The sequence below is a fragment of the Lutra lutra genome, chromosome 1 (genome assembly GCF_902655055.1).
Source record: "Lutra lutra chromosome 1, mLutLut1.2, whole genome shotgun sequence".
Classification (NCBI taxonomy): domain Eukaryota; kingdom Metazoa; phylum Chordata; class Mammalia; order Carnivora; family Mustelidae; genus Lutra; species Lutra lutra.
In genome coordinates this window covers 218,348,435-218,372,238 of record NC_062278.1, presented here as the reverse complement: position 1 = coordinate 218,372,238, position 23,804 = coordinate 218,348,435, and the positions used below count along the sequence as shown (strand labels likewise).

Below are 23,804 nucleotides of genomic sequence, written 5' to 3'. Positions count from 1 at the left end.
CAGCTTGCAAGTATCAATACAGCATTGCTAACTACACTCACCACGCTGTTGGCTGTCCGGGAGATCTGCAGAACTCAAGTTGGTACCCTCTGACCAACATCTCCCCATCTCCCCCCACCCCCAAAGCCCCTGGTAACCACCATTCCAGCGTCTGTTTCCACGAGCCGCAGATGCCCCATATAAGCCACGCCACACAGTGTTTGTCTCTCCCCCTCTGCCGTGCCTGGTGGAGTTTGAGACAAAACTCACTCCAGACACGTGTGTGCCATGAAACCCTTCCTCACCTCTCCCACTGCCTGATTCCTACTGATCCCTCAGACCTGTTATTAAATGTGCCTTCCAAGGAGGAGCCCTCCCTGACCACTAATGGGGAGAGATGGGGGGGCTGTCAATTTCACCTGGCCTGGGGCAAGCAAGGTTCATCTCAATATTTAAGGGGGAAACATCAAGCATGGAGGCTGGAGGTGGGGGTTCCAGCCCCTGAGGAAGGGGGTCCCCCCCACACTTCAGTGCAATGATCCCAGGTCTTCACCCTCAAGCTCACCTGCCTTCCCTTTGAGTGGTTTGCCTTGGTGGTTCTTTTCTGATTCTGCCACCTGCTGCTGAGCTTCCTTGAGCAAGTTAATCAGCCACTCTGTGCCTCGGTTTTCTCATTTGGGAAATGGGTATGATAACGGTGCCTACGCCAGGAGCACTCGCCTCAAAGGTGCTCCATCATTGGGTCACGTGCTTATCATTGTCTCTGATTTCCTCCGCCGACTATCCCTGGGGTTAGCAACGGGATTGGGGGGGGCGGGGCTCTGCCCTCCTGTGGCCGCACTGAGTACTGCTTCCGTCCAAGCATGCCCTGCATCGCTCTAGATTCTAAAAGTTCTAAGTTACAAAAAAAAAAAAAAAAAACTTTTTAAGTCCGTCCAAGCTTGTTTTAGTCAAAAGAGAATGTGATGGCCGTAACAGACTTTGCATTTGCTGTGATTTTTCCCCTAGAATGCCCTCACACCTTCACCCTCCTTCTTTTTCTTTTTCCTTTTTTTTTATTTTTTTAAGATTTTATTTATTTATTTGACAGAGATCACAAGTAGGCAGAGAAGCAGGCAGAGAGAGAGGAGGAAGCAGGCTCCCCGCTGAGCAGAGAGCCCGATGCGGAGCTCGATCCCAGAACCCCGAGATCATGACCTGAGCCAAAGGCAGAGGCTTAACCCACTGAGCCACCCAGGTGCCCCGTTCACCCTCCTTCTTAACATTCAAATGTCAAGGTCATGTCCCCAGGAGCCTTTGGCTGGCTCCCTAGTTACTCAATACTGCGTAATGTCACCTGCGAGCCAGACCCTGTTCTAGGCACTGGGGATACTGCTGTGGACCACACAGATGGAAACCTCTTCCCTCAGAGCTTCCATTGTGATGAGGGAGAAAGAACCAACAAAAATAAGCATTCCAGAGTGTTAGGTGGTGACTCCTGCTAAGAGTAAAATAAATCAGGAAATGGGAGAGAAGGTGTGTGGACGTAATCTGGAAGTGAGGGGAACGGGGGTTGATGTGTGAGATGAAACTTGAAGGACAAGGTGGGGTGGTCAAGGCAACATCAGGGGGAAGAGACAGGGTGGTGACCTCAATGGGGTTGCCGTGTTGTTGTTGCTGACCATGTCCCCAGTACCTGGACCAGCACCTGGCACAAAATGGTACTCAGTAAAGAGTAAGTAAAGGAACAGCTTGCTCAAGGCTGAAACAATGGCCCCGGGGCCATAACCCTCCTCCACCTCATGGCTTTGTTCTTAAAATTAGCCTCTCCTTTATGGGGACTCCGCTGCAAATGCTACTCTAGCTTCGGAGGTTTCCAGAGTTCCCTGCAAATCACGGACATGCCCATCCCCCTGCCAACCTTGAGGCCCAGAGATGGGGATGTGGGAGTGGCTTAGGGCTCAGTCACATGCACTACCCAGACCACACCCCCAGGGGGAGAGGGAGACCCCCACGGGGACATCTGGGGGTTGCAGGGTGGTAAGAAGGAGGAATGGATCCAAAGAGCCAGTTTCACAGAATGATTATAAGAAGGTTAGTAAACTAGGAAGTGGCAGAGCCTGGGAGCTCCTGGCTCAAAGCAGCCCTGAAATTTCCAGCTATGCCTGGTGGCCACCCAGCATCAGGCTAAAGACACAGGAGCCCCTGGGCTAAAGGTGGGAGGGTTCAGCATTAGGGAAATTGAGAATGCCAGGGCAGCCTGCTCTTTAGAGAAAGAGGTAAATGGAAGGCAGGGTGGGCTCCCAGGGGGCCCCCATGAAACGGAGGGACTGCTGACAGAGGCCAGAGCTGGCCTACTTGGACTTGTTCCTCAAATGGGGGACGTGGGCAATGGAGGGTGGGGGTAAGCAAACCCAAGGGCAGGCTGTCCATCTGGTCTGGCCACAATGTGGTGGGAGCTCCAGGAGCAGTCTGTCTGGTATTTGTGGAGTACCTGCTGTATACCTGGGCCCTGACCTAACTTTCCAAATTCAGGACAAAAGGAACAAATGTTTGCTGTTGAATGAACCGCTCCCCCCAGCTCCCCCCAGCGGCCTATAAGGTTGTTATCACCCACCCTGCAGGGAGACTCCGGAGGGTGTGACCCTAGTTCCCTGGGGGTCAGGCCTGGAAAACGCCTGGAGCTGTGAGGCTGGGGGTCACAGCCCAAGGCCTAGGACGCCACCCGCCACCTTGGGCTGGATTATCACTCCTGCCCTGACTGCGCAGGTCAGCCCCATCCTTGTGTTAGTGCCACATCTACTAAGAATCCCCCCCCAGGAATGAATAAAACCCCCAGGCCCCTGCGCTCAGGAAACTGTCACTCTCCCCGTCTCTAGCCTCGGTTTTCTCTTCTGTGAAATGGAACCCACCAGGCCCACTGCAGGTCAAGCCCCCAGAAGGGAGCCCCGGGAGGGCAGGGGCGGGCTGAGATTTATTCACGGGTGGCGCCCAATAAATGCTTGTTTGAGCAGGACTAGCCCTCAATAAATAACAGCTGTTGTCGATGCTGGCGGTGGTGCCGGCGAGAGAGTGGGCTCTCCCCTCCCCCACCCTCCGCCCGCTCCCCGCTCCCTCCTCCCCTCCGCGCCCCATTCCTTCCCGTCACCTCCCCACATGACGGTGCCTCCTTCTCCATCCCCCACCTCCTCCCGCCACTTTCCAGTCAATCTCCCCTCCCCCAACCACCCCGACTCCTCTCCCTCCTTTTCCCCTTACCCCTACCCAATTCTTCCTCCTTCCCCTCCCCCCAACCCTGACTCCCTCCCATCCCCCACCTGCCACCTTACTCCTCCCCTCCTTCGCCTGCCATCCCCCCACCCACCCACCCAGCCCCCACGGCGGGCCCGGTCCGGGCGGGGCGCCCGAGCTCCCGGGTCCCTGGCTCGGGTCCAGCCTGCGGCCCAGGCCGGGCGGCGGCGGCGGCGGGCGGGGTTCTGGCTGCGCGCGGTTTGGGGGTTTTTTATAACCCTGGCAGGCGGCTCAGGAAGTGCCTTCCCCGCGCCCCCTCCCCCGGCCACGCCGCCGCGCTCGCTCCCTCCCTTCCTGCGCTGGGCGGCGAGACGGCGGCGGAGACGGCGGACGGAGGCCCCGGGCGGGCGGGCGGCCGCAGGTAACGGCGCGGGCGGCGCGGCGGGGAGCGGGCTCGGCGGGCCGGCGGGCGCCCGGGGAGAGGCGGCCGGCGCCCGGCAGCCGCGGGTGACCTTGTGTGTCCGCGTCGGGCGGGGACGGCCGCGGGCCCGGGTCTGTCGGACCATCCAGCCGCTGGGCGGGGGTTGTGTCGGTGTGTGATGTCCCCGAGTGTGTGTGACACTGAGGTCATGCGGGCGCCTGTCTGGGTGTGTTCGCTGCGTGCGTGTATGTGTGTCGGGGCGCGTGTGGGCATCCACGTATGTGTGAGTGCAACTGCATGTGTGTGTCCGCAGGATCGTGTCCATGAGGGTCTGGGTGTGTTTGTGTGCGATCGTGTGGGGTGTGGTGTGTGTGCATAGGTGTGAGTGTAAACTGACATAGTTAAGTGTCTGCTGGGTGTGCTGATGTCTAGGTGTGTGCGTGTCTCTACGCTGTCTCCTGGGGTGTCTGAGTGTAACGAGTGTGTAAATGCCTGTATGTGAGTGTGTCTGGTGTGTATGTCAAGTTCTGCGGGACTCTGTCCGTTGTCTGGTGTGAGTGTGTGAACGAGTGTGTACATGTCTGTGTGTGCAGGCCCAAGTGTGAGTCTCTGGGTTGCCTCCTGTGAATGAGTGTGTACGTGTGTGTGCACATAGGTCTGGGGAGTGTGTGGTTGTGTGTCTCGTGCGTTTGCCTCTGGATGTGTGTGTTCTGAGCGTGTCGGTGTGTTGGGATGCGAGCCCTTTGTGGGTCTGCGGTGTCTAGTTGTGGGTCCCCAGCGGCGCAGGTGTGGTCACCCTCGAGTGTGTGCATTCGCTACCAGTGTGTGTTTGTGTGTCTGGGTGTGGGAGTAGCACCTCCCCCTTCCCTTGAATCGGTCACCGAGGCCACAGCCATCTGTCTCCAAGTGTCTCCAGGCCGTCGGGCTCAGGGCCTTTAATTAGTGGCTAGTCGAGGGGGACCCGCCGGGGCGCCGGCCCCCTCCTCCCGCTCCTCCCGCAGGCCGCGGGCGGGCCTTTGTCTGCTCTCCCGGCAGGGTTCTGCCTCCCGCCCAGCCAGATGTGCGGCTCCTGGAGAAGGCCTCTGCCCGGGCGGCCCCAGCCTTGGCCTCCACGGAGCGGCCGGATCTCCCCGGCCAGGCCCAGGAGGTCTGGGTGTGGAGCGACGGGTCCGTCCCGGATCGCTGGGATGGGATGGAGCCTCCGCTGTTTCCGCTGTTTCCGGGCCGCTTCCGCGGCATTTCCTCCTCCCGCGCTGGCGCCGTCCCGGTGCTGGCCGCCTCCCTCCCGCCTTCTGGGAGGAGGGGCTGGGAGCAATGGCCAAGCCCGGGCACGCTCGCTCGTCCGTGCGTGCGTGCGTGCGCGCGCGTGCACACAGCCACACGGGCACACACAGGGCCACACAGGGTCACATGGGCACACACACCACACACAAAGTCGCCTAAGTACATACAGTCTAGTTACACAGTCACACACCCAGAGACACGCAGAGTCACACATGCAGTCACACACACATCTTGGTGGAGACTCCTGCTGTTGCCCCCAGCCAGGCTCAGCCCGGGAACACCCTAACCTCCCTACCCTCATTATCACTTTCTCCCCAGACCCACTGTTCCCAGTACCCCCATGGCAGGTCACCCCTGGCTACCACCCTGCAAGGGGGCCACTATCCCAGATCCTCCCCTCACGCCCACCCCCCCAGCCCTGGAGGGACACCTGTTGCCCTCCCCGCAACCCTCCCTCCATCCCCACCCACCTATGCCAGCTCCTTCCACACCCTCCCCCGTACCCCACCTGAGCCAGAAGTGCAAGGGAGGCTGCTGTGAGGTCGTTGGGAGGAGGGGCCCAGCCCCAGAGGACAGTGGTGAGGACTTCAGGGGTGCGGAGCAGAGAGACTCAAAGACACTGCAGCCAGGACCAGAGCCACAGAACCGCTGGGGGGAGATTCTGCACCAGGCCTGGCAGTGCAGGAAAGAAGGAGAGGGACAGGATTGGGGGAAGGGAGCTCCAGCCTCACACTGCAATGAGAATGTTGCCACCTTGGCATGGGAGGGGAGGATGGTTAAGACAAGGGGAGGGTCAGGGGGAACTGACCAGGAAGAGGTTTAATCAGAGCCGGTCAAGGTCTCCAGGATGGAATACGGGAGAGGAGACAAGAGGAGATCAGGGCACAGGGAGGAATAGCAGGAGAGGAGGGAGTTTGGTGGGGGACCAGGAACTGAAGGAGCATGAAATCCAAGAGGAGGTTTGCTAGGGTCAGGGGGAAGGGCAGAGTATTCTCAGCCACCCCTGAACTTCAGACCCAGGCCAGGTCCTCCTCCCTGCCCCTCCCTGTCTAGGCACTAAAGAAGAGGCTGAGGCACAGAGGGGCTCACGCACAGGTGTCCAACCCCAGGCTGCCCACTGCCACCCCCAAAAGGTAAAAACAAACCAAAAAACAAGGGATAATCATTAGCCCAGCTGAAGGGACCAGTAGGGTCACAGAGTGTCTTGGAGTGAGCTCCCCGTCGCTGGAGGGGTTCAAGCAGAAGCGGGTAATGTCAGCTTCTAAGTCTGCATCTTGTTGAAAACCTGGCTCCCTCCCTCGTGTGCTGAACTGCCCTGTTTGGAGATCAACTCTCAGACTTGGCCAGGCTGCAAAGAAAACAAGACAGTGTGTGATTAAGGGGGAAACAGCACAGAGGAGGAGGAGGGTGGAGACAGGATTGGGGAGGAGGGTTTGGCACGGGGTAGTGGCCCAAAGTGGTGTCTGTGCACAGCAGGCTGGCCTGGGGCAGATGCCAGAGAAACCGAGCCCTCCCGGACAACCCTAGAGCTTCCAGAAAGAAGAATCTGAAAGGAGAAGGAGTCGAACCAGGGTCGAGGCTGGAAACAGAGGGTGGAGGAGAGGTCAGAGGGACAGATGCCACCTGTAGGTGTGAATAATGCTCCCTGTGGCGGGGGATCCAATGGCAGGGCCTAAGTCAGACAGGGTTAGTGGGAGGAGCCAATCACTTCTGGTTTTATCTGGGCTGAAAATGCCCACTGACTAGCACAGCCTTCAGATGTATTCCACTCCAGCCTCCCCTTGCTGCACTCCTGCCTCCCCACAGGCACTCTGCCCAGCCGCACTGGCCCTTGTGCTCCTGGGTCCACACCCAGGTCCTCCCTGCCTCTGGGCCTTTGCCTCTGCTGCCCCTCTCCCTGGGCACCTTCTCCTGTCTCTTCGTGACGAGTTTCTTCTCATCCTCCATGCCCCAGTTTCTGAGCCTCCCTGTTATTTCTAGAGAACTTGTCACAATCTGAACTCCTCTGGTTTGGTCACTCCTAGGAGATGGCCCCTCGGTGGGCAGAGACAGCATCTATGCCATGCCTATCGTTAGCCATGAACGAGTCCTCAGGATTATTGTGGAAATGAAATGAAATGGTGTGAAAACACTCAGGCCGGTGGCTGTTACGTAGTAGGTACCCACCGAGTCACGATCCCCTATGTATCCTTGTAGCCTAGGGAGGATGAGGGGGGTGGGGACAAGGAGAGGAAATGCCAGGGGAGGAATGGGCTTCAGCACTGGCCACACTGGGCAGCAGGACAAGGCACCCGCCCGGCCCCCCGACCCAACTCCTCCCTCCCAGGAGCCCGGTGATGCTGCCCAGGCTGTGAAAAGGGGAGGCGGTGCTGTGGGGGCTGCCGGCAGCCGGGGCTGGAGAGAGACATGTGGACACGTGGCCTCTATGGCTCCTGCCTACCAGATCCTCCGCTGGGCCCTTACCCTGGGGCTGGGCCTCACATTCGAAGTCATACACGCCTTCCAGTCTCAAGGTAGGGGCGTCCCGGGGCAGCATGGGGAGGGAACGAGGAGCCGAGGAAGGGTCAAGTGGGGCTGGGATGGCAGTCACTTGGGGGAGGGCCCTGGGGTCAGTGAGGCCAGCATCATTAGCCCCATAGCCAAGCCACGAAGACCCAGGTTGCTCCCTCGGCTCACCCCAAGCCTCTGACCCTCGCCCACAGATGAGTTCCTGTCCAGTCTGGAGAGCTATGAGATCGCCTTCCCCACACGAGTGGACCACAATGGGGCCCTGCTGGCCTTCTCGCCCCCCGCACCCCGGAGGCAGCGTCGGGGCACAGGGCCAGCCCCAGAGTCCCGCCTCTACTATAAGGTGGCCGCTCCCAGCACCCACTTCCTGCTGAACCTGACCCGCAGCCCCCGCCTTCTAGCAGGGCACGTCTCCGTGGAGTACTGGACACGGGAGGGCCTGGCCTGGCAGAGGGCTGCCCGGCCCCACTGCCTCTACGCCGGCCACCTGCAGGGTCAGGCTGGCAGCTCCCATGTGGCCATCAGCACCTGTGGGGGCCTGGTGAGCAGAGGGTTCCGGGAAGCAGGGGGACATTCCCACCAGCTTGGGAGTTATGAAAAACACTTCTCCGTGTAGGTCAGAGAAGGAATCCAGGTGGATGTTTTTTTTTTTAAGCATTTTGAGCTAATCACAAGGATTAGTTATTCTAGGACGTAGCTAAAGCAGAACTTTAAGGAAAATGTGTAGCCATAAGGTCAGGCTGCAAAGGAACCAACCAAACTTCCTCCTCAGGAAGGTGAAAAAGGAAAAGTAACATAAACCCAGTAAGACAGAAAGAATGGAATCATAAAGACATAGGTAGGATCCCATGGGCCCTAGGAACCAAAGCCTGATCCAAGCCCTCCACCCGCTCCCCAACCCCCAGCATGGCCTGATTGTGGCAGATGAAGAAGAATATTTGATCGAGCCCCTGCAAGTTGGGCCCAAAGGGACCCAGGGCCCAGAGGACAGTGGCCCCCATGTGGTGTACAAGCGCTCCTCTCTGCGTCACCCCCACCTGGACACAGCCTGCGGAGTGAGAGGTACATCTGTCTTTGTGGGGACGGGCAGAGGGAGGTGGCAGTGTCTGATGGCCCCGCTGTGAGTGAGACAGGGGCTCAGGTATAAACCCTCTGTCCCCAGGATGACGGGGTGATCAGACAGCTAAGCAGCCGATGAGTGGCTGATTCGAGCCACTGCACGGTGCAAACCCTGTTCAGAAGGTCCAATTTACAACCAGATTTGCACGGGGACAGGTGTCTGATCAGACAGGCTGGGGTGGGGGAGCAAGAAAGCTGGATGAGACCGATATTTACAAGGGCCGTCGTCCAGCTGCAGGGATAAGGGCAGACCCCGGGGACATTCTATGAGGCATGTGATCCAACAGTCTGGGCATGGGACCCCATGTGTCAGACCTACAACCATGGTCGGTGTTTAGAATGGAAGGGTGGGTTGTTTCACAGTCAGATGGCTGGTGAGACCAGCTGGATAGTAGGACCCTCCAGCAGTGGGGTTGTCCTCCAGCTGCACAGCTGGACGGTGTGTTGGCAAGAACGTGGCCCTGTTGGAAGACCGCAGAGTCCCACAAGTGCACAGTGCCCATGCCGAGGCGGGCGGCTCCACGCCGATGTTTGGGCGATGGAATTTTCAGGAAGTGGTGCGGTCACTCTAGTTGTCGGGGGCCCAGCTGTCCATGCCACCAACCAGTGTGACAGCGTAGAGCCCATCCTCTGGGTAGTAGACCATAGTAGAGCCAGACACTGGACACCCAGGACACCCAGTAGCCAAAGAACAAGGGGTCTGCTGGCCCGTGAGGCCAGTGCACCATCAGACAGGGTCATAGACTTACGAGCAGGCAGCAGAATGACCAGAAACTGTCCATCCAGATGAGAAGCCATGGAAGGGGCGGCCATGGTGGCTCCGTACCCTGAAGCCGCCCCCCGCCAGGCCCCTGGGGAATGAGACCGAGCGTGGCCAGCCAGGCCTGAAGCGCTCCGTCAGCCGCGAGCGCTACGTGGAGACCCTGGTGGTGGCTGACAAGATGATGGTGGCCTACCATGGGCGCCGAGACGTGGAACAGTACGTGCTGGCCATCATGAACATTGTAAGTGCCTCCCCCTCCCTGGCCACGGAGCCCTGAGGTCAAGGAACCCACGCGGAGGGGGCAGAGTGAGAAAGGAGGCCGGGCTGGGCAAGAAATAAGAAGAAGCAGCCTCTCTGGGCGCCCGGGAGCATAGACTCGGCTCTGCTGCTTTTTAGCTGTGTGCCCTTGAACCAGTCCCTCCACCCCCCGTGCCTCGGTTTACCCACCCGTGAAATGGAGGTAGGAATAGTACCTCCTCCACAAGGCTCAGGCGGTCGCAGTGAATTGGGAGAGCATTCAGAAGAGCCCCCGGCACGCGGTCAGGGCCGCGCAGGCACCTGCTATATAAAACAAGGACGCAGCTTGAACTTGAGGCCAGCAGTACACAGGGGGGCACACACCCGAACCCTCCCGCAGGCACCTGCCCACCACTTCACATGGTGACCTCACTCACCCACACTCAGATATCCCCAGGGTCCATACCAGCTCTCCGTGGAGACTCCGGATCTCTCCGAGCCTCAGTTTCCACATTTGTACGACACGGTTGTCATAGTATCTACCCCAGGAGGAAAGAGTCCAGGCAGGGAGGGGGCAGGGGGAGCCAGACAGAGCATTTGGCATGCAGTAAGAGCCTGACAAGGGGCGCTATTGTTTCGCGGATGCAAAAAGGGAAGAGAAAAAGGTCAGCAGACAGAGAGGTGGCCCAAAATGTTGACATAGCACCACATGTTCTGCCTTAGCCCTGCTTCCCTCCCTTGGGCTTTCAAAGTTGTCTAGAACCTGGGCGCCTAGGTGGCTCAGTGGTTTAAGCCTCTGCCTTCGGCTCAGGTCATGAGCTCAGGGTCCTGGGATCAAGCCCCGCATTGGGCTCTCTGCTCAGCAGGGAGCCTACTTCCCCCTCTCTCTCTGCCTGCCTTTCTGCCTACCTGTGATCTCTCTCTGTCAAATAAATAAACAAAATTAAAAAAAAAAAAAAGTTGTCTAGAACCTGCCAGAGTTTCTGTGGCTCACCACGTGGGACAGTGATGCCCCAGGCTCCGTGGCGACCGCCCCCCTGACCCCAGGCTCTTCCTCCCCCTCCCTCGCCCCTGTCTCCAGAGCTTCCTGCCCCCGACACTTCCACTTTCTTGTGGTGATGCTCAAATTGATACATTTTTTTTTTTTTTAAGATTTTAAGTACTGACCTGACAGAGAGAGCACAAGCAGAGGGGAGGAACAGAGGGAGAGGGAGAAGCAGGCTCCTCGCCAAGGAGGAGCCACGGGGACATGGGGTTCAATCCCAGGACCCCGGGATACTGACCAGAGCTGAAGGCAGACGCTGACCAACTGAGTCACCCAGGCACCCCCAAATTGGTACCTTTAGACAACTGTGGAATGAGACCAAATGTGCACGTCCCTCGGGCTGCCTCTGGGCAGAGACACTTGGGGCCACTGCGGGGGTGGGTAGGGATGGAGGACAGACAGACAAGCTGAATGGGGGTGAGTCAGAAAGAAAGGTACCAGAGAGCAACCCAGACATGAATCCCCCTGTGGCACCTACCCGCTGTGGGTCCTGACCTCTGTATGTTGGTCTACTCCTCTGTAAAATGGGAATGACCATCGTCCCTACCTGCGCAGCAGGCGTAGCCCGAGGCCTGGCCCGCAGGACTTACTTGGTGAAGGAGGGCTACTGCCGTTTTGCCTTTTGTCTCCTGCTCTGGGCCCCTCTTAAGACTCGGTCTCTCTTGTTTCTTGGAGGTCAGGTTGCCAAACTTTTCCAGGACTCAAGTCTGGGAAACATCGTTAATATCCTGGTGACACGCCTCATCCTGCTCACGGAGGACCAGGTGCGAGGGCCCCCTCCCCGCACCTGCCCCTGCACACCAGCACTGCCTGTCTCCCCCTCCCCCTGCAGAACCCCCTCCCCCAGGGGTGGCTGGCCCCCATGCCCCTCTGTCTGTCTGCAGCCAACCCTGGAGATTACCCACCATGCCGGGAAGTCCCTGGACAGCTTCTGTAAGTGGCAGAAATCCATCGTGAATCGCAGCGGCCATGGCAATGCCATTCCGGAGAACGGTGTGGCCAACCATGATACAGCAGTGCTCATCACACGGTGAGGGGCGGGGAGGACTCCAGGACATGGGCCAGGGGAACGAGTGGTCCCAGGGACCCTCCAGGTCCAAGCAGGGCTCACTTCTGCTGGGAGATGGGAGCGGCTGGGAAACTGCGGCCACTCCAGTGGGGAGTCAGAGTTGGGGAGGGGCTGCTGGGAGCCTGAGAGCCTTGGTTCAGGAGGACGAGGGGCGGGGGAGGGGAGGCAGGGACAGCTGGGCACAGACAGTCTCGTTCCCTCGCTGTCTCATTGATGCAGTCAGTTGGTCACTTACGCACCCCCAGCATCCCCGAGGTCCACTGCGGGCAGACCATGGGGCTCCGGGTGAGAGGCCAAAGGGAGCCTCCGAAATCAGTTACGGTGGCCCCTGCAGGGATTAGGGAGGCAGCCCAGCACCTGACTGCCCCCCTCTCCTTCCACAGCTATGACATCTGCATCTATAGGAACAAGCCCTGTGGCACACTAGGTACTTAACCCCCCTAGGCTTCAGGCACCTGTGGAGGCAGCAGATGGGTGCCCCCAGCCCTGGCGGGGTGGGGACCTGGCTGGGCCAGCCCTCACAACCCGAGCCCAGCACTGCCCCACGCGCCCATCCCCCAGGCCTGGCCCCCGTGGGTGGCATGTGCGAGCGGGAGAGGAGCTGCAGCATCAACGAGGACATCGGTCTGGCCACCGCCTTCACCATTGCCCACGAGATCGGACACACGTGAGGCATGGGACACCGCAGGGCGTGGGGCATGGGGGACGGGGACGGGCCAGATGGCAGATTCCTCGGCCCGGGTGGTGGAGCCGACGCTGCTCTCCCCAGGTTTGGCATGAACCACGACGGTGTAGGGAACAGCTGTGGGGCCCGTGGTCAGGACCCAGCCAAGCTCATGGCTGCCCATATCACCATGAAGACCAACCCTTTTGTGTGGTCGTCCTGCAGCCGCGACTACATCACCAGCTTTCTGGAGTGAGGACGTGCCTACGTGCCTGCCCGCGCTCCCGCTCACCTTGGCTCGGATCGGGGGTGGGGGAGGGGACGCAGGGGAGTAGGGTCTGGAAACCGGAGCTGCCTCTGGGAGGGGTCCTGTTCCCTATGTAGGCCTGCGCCCTATGACCCACACCTCCTCCGGGGCCCCTGAGCTCTTCGCCTACAGCCCTCTGATGTTACAGCTCCTTTTTCTTGCCCCAGCTCAGGCCTGGGGCTGTGCCTGAACAACCGGCCCCCCAGACAGGACTTTGTGTACCCCACGGTGGCACCTGGCCAGGCCTACGACGCAGACGAACAGTGCCGCTTCCAACATGGAGTCAAATCGCGTCAGTGTAAATACGGGGTAGAGAGAGCCTTCCTGCTTTCCTTCCTGGGAGGGGAGGGGCCGCAGGGGGTGGGAGAGTTGGGAAGGGGGTGAGCCCCTGTGGGGGCCAGGGGGAAAGAGACATCTATGCACAGGTGTATAGGTGTCACGCGCACTCAATGACTGGGAGGATGGGATCTCCTGGCCCTCCAGACCCCTGATTTTGGGGGCTGGTCTGGGGAGACCTTGGGCACCCCCTTCTGTCCAGCCTGTCAGGCCACTGGTGGGCTGCTGCAGGACTAAAGTCCCAAGCCCTCTAACCGGGCAGTTTTTCACCAAACATTCCAAATGGGATGGAAATAGTTCCCTGGGGACATACCATCTTTCCCACTCGGCAAAGAACTGGGCAGAGCCTTCCAGGGACACCCTGTCTTCATTCCCCACATCCCCCACCAACTGGTTCACAAGATCGCCTGGCCCTGATGCTTGGCTGGACGAGCTCTGAGCCTCCGGGCCACCCCTCCCTCTTGGTGAGGTTTGCATTGATTTCCCAAAGCCCCATCCTTTTGTAGAGAAGCAAGCTGGGGGTCCCACTCCCAGCTGCCCCCAAGGAAACTGGAGGCCTGCTGGCTTCCTCAAGACTCCAGAGATCAGAGTTTGGACGGCCACGTCCAAGCCGAGGCCATGTTGACTCAACACAGGAAAAGGCAGCTGTTCTAATGCCCTCACTTCATCCCAGGGCAAGACAAGGAGAAAAATCCTGGCATCATTTCTATTTAACCTGCTCTTGCCCACCCTCCCCAGCTTGGCTGGTAACTGTAGCACCCTTAACGAATTTCTAAAGAATCTGGAGCATCTGCTGTGTCCCTGGTATCCTAACCATGATGACAGTGGCTGACATTTACTGAGCGCCCACTATGTGCTAAGCATGTAATATGTTTCATCTCATTTAAACTCTTGACAATCCTGCTATATTTCCACATTACAGATGAAGGGACTGAGGCATAGGGAGGGTGCCTTGCCCAATGTCACAGTTCAAGAACATGTCAGAGCTGGGACTCAAAGGTCTCACTGTGACTCCAAATTTTATAATGAGGTGGGGGAGGGGAGGAAGTGCCGGAATAAGGAGCTTGGACCGGTACTGGCTGTATGTTGAATTGATTCTTTCTTTTATTTCTCCAAGGAACATCTTCCCGGAGCCCCTGGCAAAGGGGGAAATTATTGACTACATATAACTTGGCTAACGCATGTAAAGAGCTGGGCCCAGTGCCTAGCCCAGAGATAGCTGTGGTCACTGTTACACAACAACAGGGAGTTTGTGCAATCTCTTTCAGATCTACTCTGTCACATGCCTCTCAGCCTTTTATGTAGGCAAGGCCCATTTCTTAGATGAGAAAACAGGGTCGGGGGGTGGCAATTCCCCAGCGGGGCCGAAGTCTCCCCGAGTGGCCCAGAGCCCATTCACATGCACCACAGCGCCTCCTTGTGGAGAGAAAAGCAGGACTGGAATAGCCAGTTCTCTTTAAGAGGTGTCAGAAGTGGGATGAGGGCCCATGATATTTACAAATGGCGGGGAGGACACAAGTCAAGTGAAGCCAGAAAACCAGGCTGAGTTTTAAACTGAGACGTAGCCTCTGAAGGAGCACAAGACAGGGACTCTGGAGGACGGTTGAGGATGCGGACTTGAAAACAACCTTCTGGAGCTTCTCATGTGTGTGCAGATGTCTCTCAGAGGCTGCCCCTTCCTACAGCCATTGATTGGCCCAGTCCCAGATCATCAACACTTGAAAGGATTAGGTTCAAAGAGGAAATGGCACATGGTTATAAAAAGGAGAATGAAGGATCTCCATTTCCCAGGATGGGGGAAGGCCCTGGGAGGTGGGCAGATGTAGGCTAGAGGGTCAGAGATTTGGACACCCCTGAACCCAGGGGGTTTGTCCAGCGATATTAACCCAAAGGGTCAGAGTGAGTTCCTGGGACTGGTCCAGCCCAAGCAGGATTCCGACAGGAAGGAGGGCAGAGTTTTCAGTGGGCAAAGTCGTATCCCATCCAGATCCAGCCTGGCTTTGTTCAGGCCGAGTCTCCCATAGAGTAAAAGTTCCAGGAGCTTCCACAATTTGCGGGGCGGGGGGTGGGGGCAATAAAGAAGACCACCAGATGGAAAAAATTAGAGATGAGGCCTTTGACCTGAGCCATCTTCCAGGCCAGAGTTTTCAGAATTACTGTTCTCCCAGGGGCCGCTTTCCCCATCCCAACAAGGAATGCAGAATCATCTTGTTCCTCAGCAGGTTTGGAGACTCAAGAGGCACCAGAGTGATGAGATCACAGAGTGGTCTATCAAAGGCCCGGGTTAGAGCCGAGGCTGCCCCTCAGAAGCTGTGTGGCCCCTAGCAAGTGACTTTACCTGTCTAAGCCTTTGGTTTTCTCACAGTGAAATGTGAGATGTGATGCCCTTAGTGATGCCTAAGGGGGTTGCCACACACACGGACGTTGGTTAAGTGCAGCCCATAAGGCAGAGGGGAGGTCTCAGGCCATGCCCCACAGGAAGACTCCAGAAGGCTCCTGGAGACCCAGCAGAGAAGCGCTGGGGCCCCACTGCTAGGCGGCAGTGAGCGGGTCCCCGCCTCCGGCGGGCGGGCTGCCCGAGGGAGGAGGGCGGGGGGCGAGCCTGAGCAGGCGCCTTGGCCCGCAGGAGGTCTGCAGCGAGCTGTGGTGTCTGAGCAAGAGCAACCGGTGCATCACCAACAGCATTCCTGCCGCCGAGGGCACGCTGTGCCAGACACACACCATCGACAAGGGGGTGAGCGCCAGCCCCGGCCGCAAGCCGGGCCCCGCCCCCTGCCCTTGAGCAGAGCCCCCCCGCGCTGCTGTGGGGCGTTTCCGTCGGCTCTGGCCACGCCCCCTGCCCTTGGGTCGCGCCCACCGCGCTTCTGTGCTCTTTTCTGTCGGCTCTGGCCACGCCCACTGTCCGTAGGTCCCGCCCATGGCCTGAGGCCACCCGCTGACCCTACTCCCGCAGTGCTAGACCCTGGGCGAATTTCACCTCCCGGCGGTGACCATAGGCTTAGGCCACGCCCCCATCTGGCCTGTGTCCGGGTCCCCAGACCCCACTTCCACCCTCGCCCCTTCGGTCCCATCCCAGGGATGCAGAGACCTCTCGCTGGGGGAGGGGCGGGGCAGGAAAGAGCGCCGGGATCCTGGGAGTCCACGGAGCGGAGCGGGACTCACCCACTTCCTCTCCCCAACACCTGCTGTAGTGGTGCTACAAGCGCGTGTGCGTCCCCTTCGGGTCGCGGCCGGAGGGCGTGGACGGGGCCTGGGGCCCGTGGACCCCGTGGGGCGACTGCAGCCGGACGTGCGGCGGCGGCGTGTCCTCCTCCAGCCGTCACTGCGACAGCCCCAGGTCAGCTCTCAGGACCCTCTGTAAAGAGAGCGGGGCGGGGGCGGGGCCCCCCTCTGTCTAACCGCCCCTCCGCCCCACATCTGTTTTGTCTCCCCACCCCAACCCTTCCAGGCCAACAATCGGGGGCAAGTACTGCCTGGGTGAGAGACGGCGGCACCGCTCCTGCAACACCGACGTGAGTTTCCCCGGGACCCCAGGCTGAGATCCGCTGTCCTGCCCTGCCCTCCAGACACCTGCCGCTGGGCCCCGGTGCCAACAGGACGGGGCTCCCCTGCAAGCGTCTGGTTCCTTCCCATTCTCAGATGACTCCCCCACTTTGAACTTGTATGACCTCCGCATCCTCCTCCAGCTACAGTGCACCGCACCCCCCCCTTCAAAGCCGGGTTCCCCAAACTTCCCCAACCCCACCCTAAAGCCATCTCCAAGCTATCACCAAACCCAGTAGCCACTGAGGACCCAGTCTGGGTTCTCCCTTTGTCCTCCCTTCTGCCCAGGAACCATGGCCTCCATCCACAACTCCCTACCCCACTCCCACCCCCTTGCTGCCATCACCCCTGCCCTGTGCTCCCAGCTCCTCCCCATACACCTTCTATCTTCTCGTCTCCACTGCTGTCCCTTCTTTAAATGCTGGGGTTCCCCATGGCTGGTTGGGGCTTCTGACTGTAAGCGAGTCTTCTGTGGACACACCCAGTAAGCACAAGGCTTACTGCAGCTTGGGGTGTTCAGAGGGCGGGGAGCGCTTGGGGGACTGCGGGGTGAGTGGTCTTCGCAGCCCCACCTGGAGTGGCTCCTGTCCCCAGGGAGTCCACACACGCCCCCACCCCCCATAATGAGTGCTCCTGGCTCCTTTCTATGCCTGTTCTCAAGAAAGACCTCATGGCCTGAAATCAGAAACCCAGCCAACATCCCCAGCTCGCCCCAAACTCTCATGAGTCATCTGCTCCATCTCTGAAGTACCCATCCCTCCAGCCCCACCGCCTGGCCCTGGCCCAGGCCACCAACCAGTCTCACCTGGCCCCCCACAGATTCCTCCTGGCCTCTTACCTTCGGCTTCCCCCCCCTCCAACCCATCCCTGCTCTGAGCATCGGGCCCATGCCCTAACTCCACCCCCCACACATGGCCTCCCTCCCTGTCCCTCTCTTGCCCCCAGGACTGTCCCCCGGGCTCCCAGGACTTCCGGGAAATGCAATGCTCTGAATTTGACAGCATCCCTTTCCGTGGAAAATTCTACACGTGGAAGACATACCGTGGAGGTGAGTGAGGGACCCAGGGGGCCATGGGGCACTGGACGGCGGCAGCAGGTGGACGCAGGATTGTGGGGTCTGCCCTGAGCGCCCCCTCACCCAAGGGACCAAAGAGCCCAGGATGTGGTTCAATAGTTCCTTGACTGGACACCGGGAATCCTGACTCTCTCTGTGCAACTTGCCCAGCCATGCTGGGGCCGGGATCTGTCCCTCTTTGCCTCCCCTACCCCCATCCTCGGGAATGAGCAGGGAGTCCCAGGTGGCCTGGCCCTCCGTCTGACGGGACTGTGCCCCCCCCAGGGGGCGTGAAGGCCTGCTCACTCACATGCCTGGCCGAAGGCTTCAACTTCTACACAGAGAGAGCAGCCGCCGTGGTGGACGGGACGCCCTGTCGCCCTGACACAGTGGACATTTGCGTCAGCGGCGAGTGCAAGGTGAAGGGGACTCCCAGACAGAGGGCAAGGAATAGGGGAGTGAAGGCAGGGAGGGGGGCTCACTGACACTCGCTCCCCTACCACCCTCCCCACCTCCCCAGCACGTGGGCTGCGACCGGGTCCTGGGCTCCGACCTGAGGGAAGACAAGTGTCGGGTTTGCGGTGGTGACGGCAGTGCCTGTGAAACCATTGAGGGGGTCTTCAGCCCAGCCTCACCTGCAGCTGGTGAGAGATCCCCGTTCCTTCTCCCTCTGCCGCTTGGTGACTGAGGGCAGGACTGGCCCCATCACAGTAGCCAGCGTCAGCTACTCAGACCCAGGGGCCCGGTGGGGACCCCAAGAAGTCCCGGGGCACAGCAATGCCCCAGCTCAGGGTCAGGGACTAGCTCGGGTCTGGTGTCTAGACCTTGGCAACTAACATGCCAAGAGGGAGGGGACTTAAACCTTTCCCTGCCCCCACCCTGGGAGGCTGGCCCTGGGTTGGGGACAGAGGGGTTGACCACTCTCCATGGTCTGAACCAGGGGCTTGAGAGACTCTGTGCTGGAGGAAAAGTCTTACGGGGGGAGGGATATCTGTAGGGTAGGGTGAACTTGAGCCTGCCTTCCAACCTTGGGCTGAAGGACAGCGACCCCAGGGAGTGGGGGGTGGCTCCTGGGAGCAGACACACACAGTGAGGCCCCCGTGTGGGGTTCAGGGGATGGGAAGGGACCCAGGTTGGAAGTGGTGGAGCCCCTACTGCTGAACTCGCCATGTCACCATGTGGGTTGGGGCCTCCACAGCGCCCTCATCCCTCTGCGCTGGGGGGTAGGAAACCGACCACACCACTGTGGTGGTCAGAGAGGCAGGAAAGTTGGGGTTCCAACCCCAGCCCCACCACTTCCTAACTGTCAAACCTGAGCGAGTTGCTTAGCTTCTCTGAGCCTCAGTCTTGTCATCTGTAAAATGGGTGTGACGGCCCATCTACTTCACAGAGCCAGGCCTGGTGCTGCGGTGAGACGGCCTCGTAAGCACTTACTGCAGTAATGGTTCACTGTTGTCATCGAGGGCCAGGAATGGGGGGGTGGGGTGGGTAGGCAGGTGTGGGGGAAGGGCCAAGTGGGCGACATCTGAGCTCCGCCATCCAGGGTATGAGGAAGTCGTCTGGATCCCCAAAGGCTCCGTCCACATCTTCATCCAGGACCTGAACCTCTCCCTCAGTCACCTAGGTGAGCTGGAGATGGTGGGATGAGGACTGGGGGTCAGCAGGGGGTCAGTGCAGCTGGGGTTCTGACCCCTGTGCTGTCCTCCTAGCCCTGAAGGGGGACCAGGAATCCCTGCTGCTGGAGGGGCTGCCTGGGACCCCCCAGCCCCACCGCCTGCCCCTGGCTGGGACCACCTTTCAGCTGCGACAGGGGCCAGATCAGACGCAGAGCCTAGAAGCCCTGGGACCCATAAACACATCTCTCATCATCATGGTAACAATAGTGGGAGCAAGATGCCGGAAGACATCAGCCTCCTTGTGGGGACTGGAGCTTGGCTTCCACTTGATGGCCTCCTCCCCCACCCCAGGTACTGGCCCGGACAGAGCTGGCTGCCCTCCGCTACCGCTTCAACGCGCCCATTGCCCGAGACGCACTACCTCCCTACTCCTGGCACTATGCGCCCTGGACCAAGTGCTCGGCCCAGTGTGCCGGCGGTGAGGTCGGGGTGCAGTTGGGGGTAGGCACTGGTCCCCTGGGCTCCACTGCTGGTCCCGGTGGGACTGAGCGGGTCTCCCGGCCACCCCCAGGCAGCCAGGTGCAGGCCGTGGAGTGCCGCAATCAGTTGGACAGCTCGGCGGTGGCCCCCCACCATTGCAGCGCCCACAGCAAGCTCCCCAAGAGGCAGCGCGCCTGCAACACGGAGCCTTGCCCGCCAGAGTGAGTGCCTGCTGGGGCTGCAGGCTCGGGGTGACAAGAACCAGAGTGGGCAGTGCTCCCAGGATCAGGGTGATAGTGCTACCCAGGATGGGGTCAAGGCTCTCCCTCAGCGTGACGCACCTCCCACCCCCAGCGCGGGTGCAGGGTGGGGATATCCCAGGTGTGTGCTGGGGTGCTCCCTGCAGAAGCAGCCCTGTGCGGGATTCTGTTAAGATGCTGGCTCCTGGGGAGGAGGAGGATATGCCAGGACCCCAGAGGGAGGGAGGGCCCTCCCCTGCATACTCTCTCAGACCTGCCCCCTCCCCACAGCTGGGTTGTAGGGAACTGGTCCCGCTGCAGCCGCAGCTGCGATGCGGGGGTGCGCAGCCGCTCAGTGGTGTGCCAGCGCCGGGTGTCAGCCGCGGAGGAGAAGGCGCTGGATGACAGTGCGTGCCCGCAGCCGCGCCCACCAGTTCTGGAGGCCTGCCAAGGCCCCGCTTGCCCTCCCGAGTGGGCTGCCCTGGACTGGTCAGAGGTCAGCCCATACTGCTCCCTATGGGGGTGGGGGGGATGCTGGGATGCCCTTAGTGGGTTCCCACCAAGACACCTCTCGGCAGTCACAAGCCCCTCCTGCTCGACCTAGTGCCCCCCCAAACCGGTCCAAGGTTAGCTGACCCCTCCTTGTCGCCCTTTGGACCACCATCTGCCCCTCCCTGCCCCCCGCGTGCTGGGACTGGAGCACCCAGGAGCATGAAACCCCCTCTCCGACTGCAGTGCACCCCCAGCTGCGGGCCAGGCCTCCGCCACCGCGTCGTCCTGTGCAAGAGCTCCGACCATCGTGCCACGCTGCCCCCTGCGCACTGCCCACTCGCAGCCAAGCCACCAGCCACCATGCGCTGCAACTTGCGCCGCTGTCCCCCGGCCCGCTGGGTGACAGGCGAGTGGGGCGAGGTAGGCCGGCGCCCTGGGGGCGGGGGCAGCGGGAAGGGGCGCCCCACCGAGGCTCAGCAGCGACTCCCCGCAGTGCTCCGCACAGTGTGGGATCGGGCAGCAACAGCGCACGGTGCGCTGCTCCAGCCACACCGGCCAGCCATCGCGCGAGTGCGCAGAGGCTCTGCGGCCCCCGTCCACACAGCAGTGCGAAGCCAAGTGCGACAGCGCGCCCCCCGGGGACGGTCCCGAAGGTATGTGCGGCGGGGGGCCAAAGGGCTCCACGGGGGCCCTGTCCAGAGCGTGGGAGTCCTGACCATTGGCCTGGAGCATCTCCAACCACCGCAGCGTCTTTCTCTGTCCCCTCCAGGCACTGCACCGCCTCTCCCTGCAGGCATGTATTTAGTGCCACTGTATGCCAAGCATATTAGGCGCCTGATCCTTCCAGGCACCTAAACTCAGGTCATTCCCCCAGCCACCTTCGTGACCTTCATCCCATTCTTCTCCATCCGAATTGTGAACTGCCGAATGTTTTTCTTTAATTCAGAGTTTCTCAACCTCTGCTCCTATTGATGTTTTGGACCGGATCATTCTTGGGGGAGGGGGGCTGCCCTGGGCCCTGTAGGATATTCAATGGTGGTCCTGACTTGTGTCTGCCAGATGCCAGCAGCGCTCCTGCCCCCTTGTGGTGACGAGCAGAAATGTCTCCAGATCTGGCCATATGTCCCCTGGGGGACAAAATCGCTTTCCCTAGAGAACCGCTGCTTCACAGATGTCCATTTTTTCTACCTAAGTGAATTTATTCTCCATACAGGGCAATAGATAGCTTACCCGGGCACTGGAACCAGACTGCCTGGATTGGGTTCCCTCCCCTGCTCCTTCTAATGGGTCAGGGGGATAATGATATACTCACTAGCCCGGGAGCTGCATGAGAGAGATGGACTAAAACAACCCACGTGAGGCCCTTTATTAGGCACCAGGCCCTGTCCTACCTCACTGGCCAAGTGGGAGCCCGCATCACTGTCGCAAACGGACGGTCGATGACTACGAACACAAAATACTCAAATACCCTGAGAAGGAGTGACTTCTCTGGACCTCAGGGTCCTCCGTCGGTCACAAAGGGAAACGAGCAAGGATTACAGCCCCAAATGGATCAAAAGGATAACTGAAAGGGAGTGCTTTTGTCGTGATTGAATGCTGAGTCTGAGGCCCAGACTCGGCACTGTCTCTCTCAAAGTCCACCAACAGCCTAATAACATATTTACAAGCCTCTTCCACACACTTTTTTTAAAAGATTTTATTTATTTATTTGATAGAGGGTGACAGCTAGAGAGAGAACACAAGCAGGGGGAGCAAGAGAGGGAGAAGCAGGCTTCCCACCAAGCAGGGAGCCAGATGTGGGGCTCGATCCCAGAACCCGGGGATCATGACCTGAGCGGAAGGCAGACAGACGTTTAACCGACTGAGCCACCCAGGCGCCCCTTGCACCCTCCCCCCAAATTTGAGTTAGAGTTATAAGCTCCCTTTGAGAGGCGAGGAACTGAGGCAGAAAAGCTAGGAAGCTCTGTGCAGGCTTCAGACGCGCTCCTAAGGGAAAGGGCCCTGAGCTCTGATCTCTCCCGCCCCCTCTAGAGTGCAAAGACGTGAACAAGGTCGCCTACTGCCCCCTGGTGCTCAAATTTCAGTTCTGCAGCAGAGCCTACTTCCGCCAGATGTGCTGCAAAACCTGCCATGGCCGCTAGGGGCCCCCCGCCAGAGCTACCGCTGGGCGCCGGCTGGAGGGGACCCCGCCCGCAGCTGGCCCCCTGAAGGAGCCCGAGGGGGCGGGAGCTGGGAGTAAAGGGTGAGACGAAGCCGGAAGTTATTTATTGGGAACCCCTAAAGGGCCCCTGGCTGGGGGATGGAGAGGGGCTACCCACCCCAGGGCCCCTCCTCATCCCCTCTCCCAGTTCATAGTGAGACCCTCTCCCAGTTCATAGTGAGACCCTCTCCAAGGTGGGTTTGAGGAGGGAACAACTAACTGTTCGCCCTCGAGCCCTTTTCACCCACTCCTAGGGAGCCCCTAATACGGCCCCCCCTTTGACCGGAATATGTACTGTGAAGAGTGGGGGTTGGGAGGGGGTCTGCCTGTGTCCTGCCCCCAGCACTGCCCTATTCCTCCACTCTGAGCTGGGGGCGGGGGAGGGGGAGGGTCTATGTCCGCTATAGGGGAGGGGGATTAGCACCACCTCCCTGACACCCTCCCCCTGACCAGACCAGCTACAAGGCTGAGGCAGAGCTGGCAAGATCCACCACAACCTCTGCCCTGCCTGCCCCAGGGGGACCCCGACATCCAGGCGCCCCCATCATGGTGCTACAGACCCTGCCCTGGGGCCCACACACCCCTCGCCAGGAAGCCCTCCATCAATAAAGTTCTGTCTTGTGTAGCTTTCCGAGTGTTGATTTGTGAGCGCGTCAGTGAGTCTGAGTCACAGGCAGTCCCCGCCACCGAATGGAAGGGGCCATGCCCCCCGCCCCACCCCCCCACCCCCCCTCCCGCCGCAGGTGGTTCCCATCAGTCCAAAGGGGCCTTTCACCAGCCGGGACAGAGCCCAGTGATTCTACAGCTTCTCAAGGAGGGTCTCAAGCCACCCGGTCTGGCCCCGGCTTTCCGGCCCACCGCACCCCCAGGCCCTCGGCTCGGTCCAGCCACCCAGGCCTCCCAGGCCCCGCGGAAGTTCCTCAATTTCCCGCCATCTTCCCATCTCGGGGGGGCCTTTGCGGGAGCTGCTTCCTCTGCCAGGTGTACCCTCCCCTCCCCTTTCCACCCAGTTAACTCCAGCTCACCCTGCAGCCAGGGTCCCCTCCGTGCAGAAGCCCCCTCGGAAGCCTTCGACCAGGAGAAGGTCCTCCCGCCGCTCGCTCACTCGCCGGTGCCTGGAGGCTTCGCCGCGGTCTGCAGGCACCACGCCCGGGAGCAAACGTGTGGGGGAGATTCCGGGACAGACGCGCTCCTCCCCACACGTGGCCACTAGGGGGCGCCGCGCCTCGCCAGCCTCC

At 60.1% G+C, this 23,804-nt stretch overlaps 1 protein-coding gene across 13 annotated transcripts; it reads left to right on the top strand.

The window, feature by feature from the left end:
- The first annotated feature begins 3,337 nt into the window (after window positions 1-3,337).
- On the top strand, window positions 3,338-23,191 carry ADAMTS10 (ADAM metallopeptidase with thrombospondin type 1 motif 10). Of its 13 annotated transcripts, none has more exons than XM_047705193.1 (26): window positions 3,338-3,610; window positions 5,948-6,027; window positions 7,221-7,407; window positions 7,597-7,943; window positions 8,308-8,464; window positions 9,308-9,525; window positions 11,247-11,330; window positions 11,451-11,596; window positions 12,019-12,062; window positions 12,197-12,302; window positions 12,405-12,551; window positions 12,774-12,915; window positions 15,569-15,676; window positions 16,134-16,279; window positions 16,391-16,454; window positions 17,431-17,533; window positions 17,825-17,958; window positions 18,060-18,183; window positions 19,083-19,163; window positions 19,249-19,412; window positions 19,507-19,633; window positions 19,727-19,856; window positions 20,166-20,370; window positions 20,610-20,786; window positions 20,860-21,019; window positions 22,398-23,191. In XM_047705193.1, exons 3-26 carry the CDS (start codon window positions 7,320-7,322, stop codon window positions 22,505-22,507), a joined length of 3,312 nt encoding a protein of 1,103 aa, XP_047561149.1. In that variant the 5' UTR covers window positions 3,338-3,610; window positions 5,948-6,027; window positions 7,221-7,319; the 3' UTR covers window positions 22,508-23,191. The 13 variants fall into 13 exon arrangements, with proteins under 13 accessions (XP_047561149.1, XP_047561070.1, XP_047561078.1 ...); XM_047705114.1 differs by having other exon boundaries at window positions 6,371-7,407; XM_047705122.1 differs by having other exon boundaries at window positions 6,368-7,407.
- The last annotated feature ends 613 nt before the right edge of the window (window positions 23,192-23,804 follow it).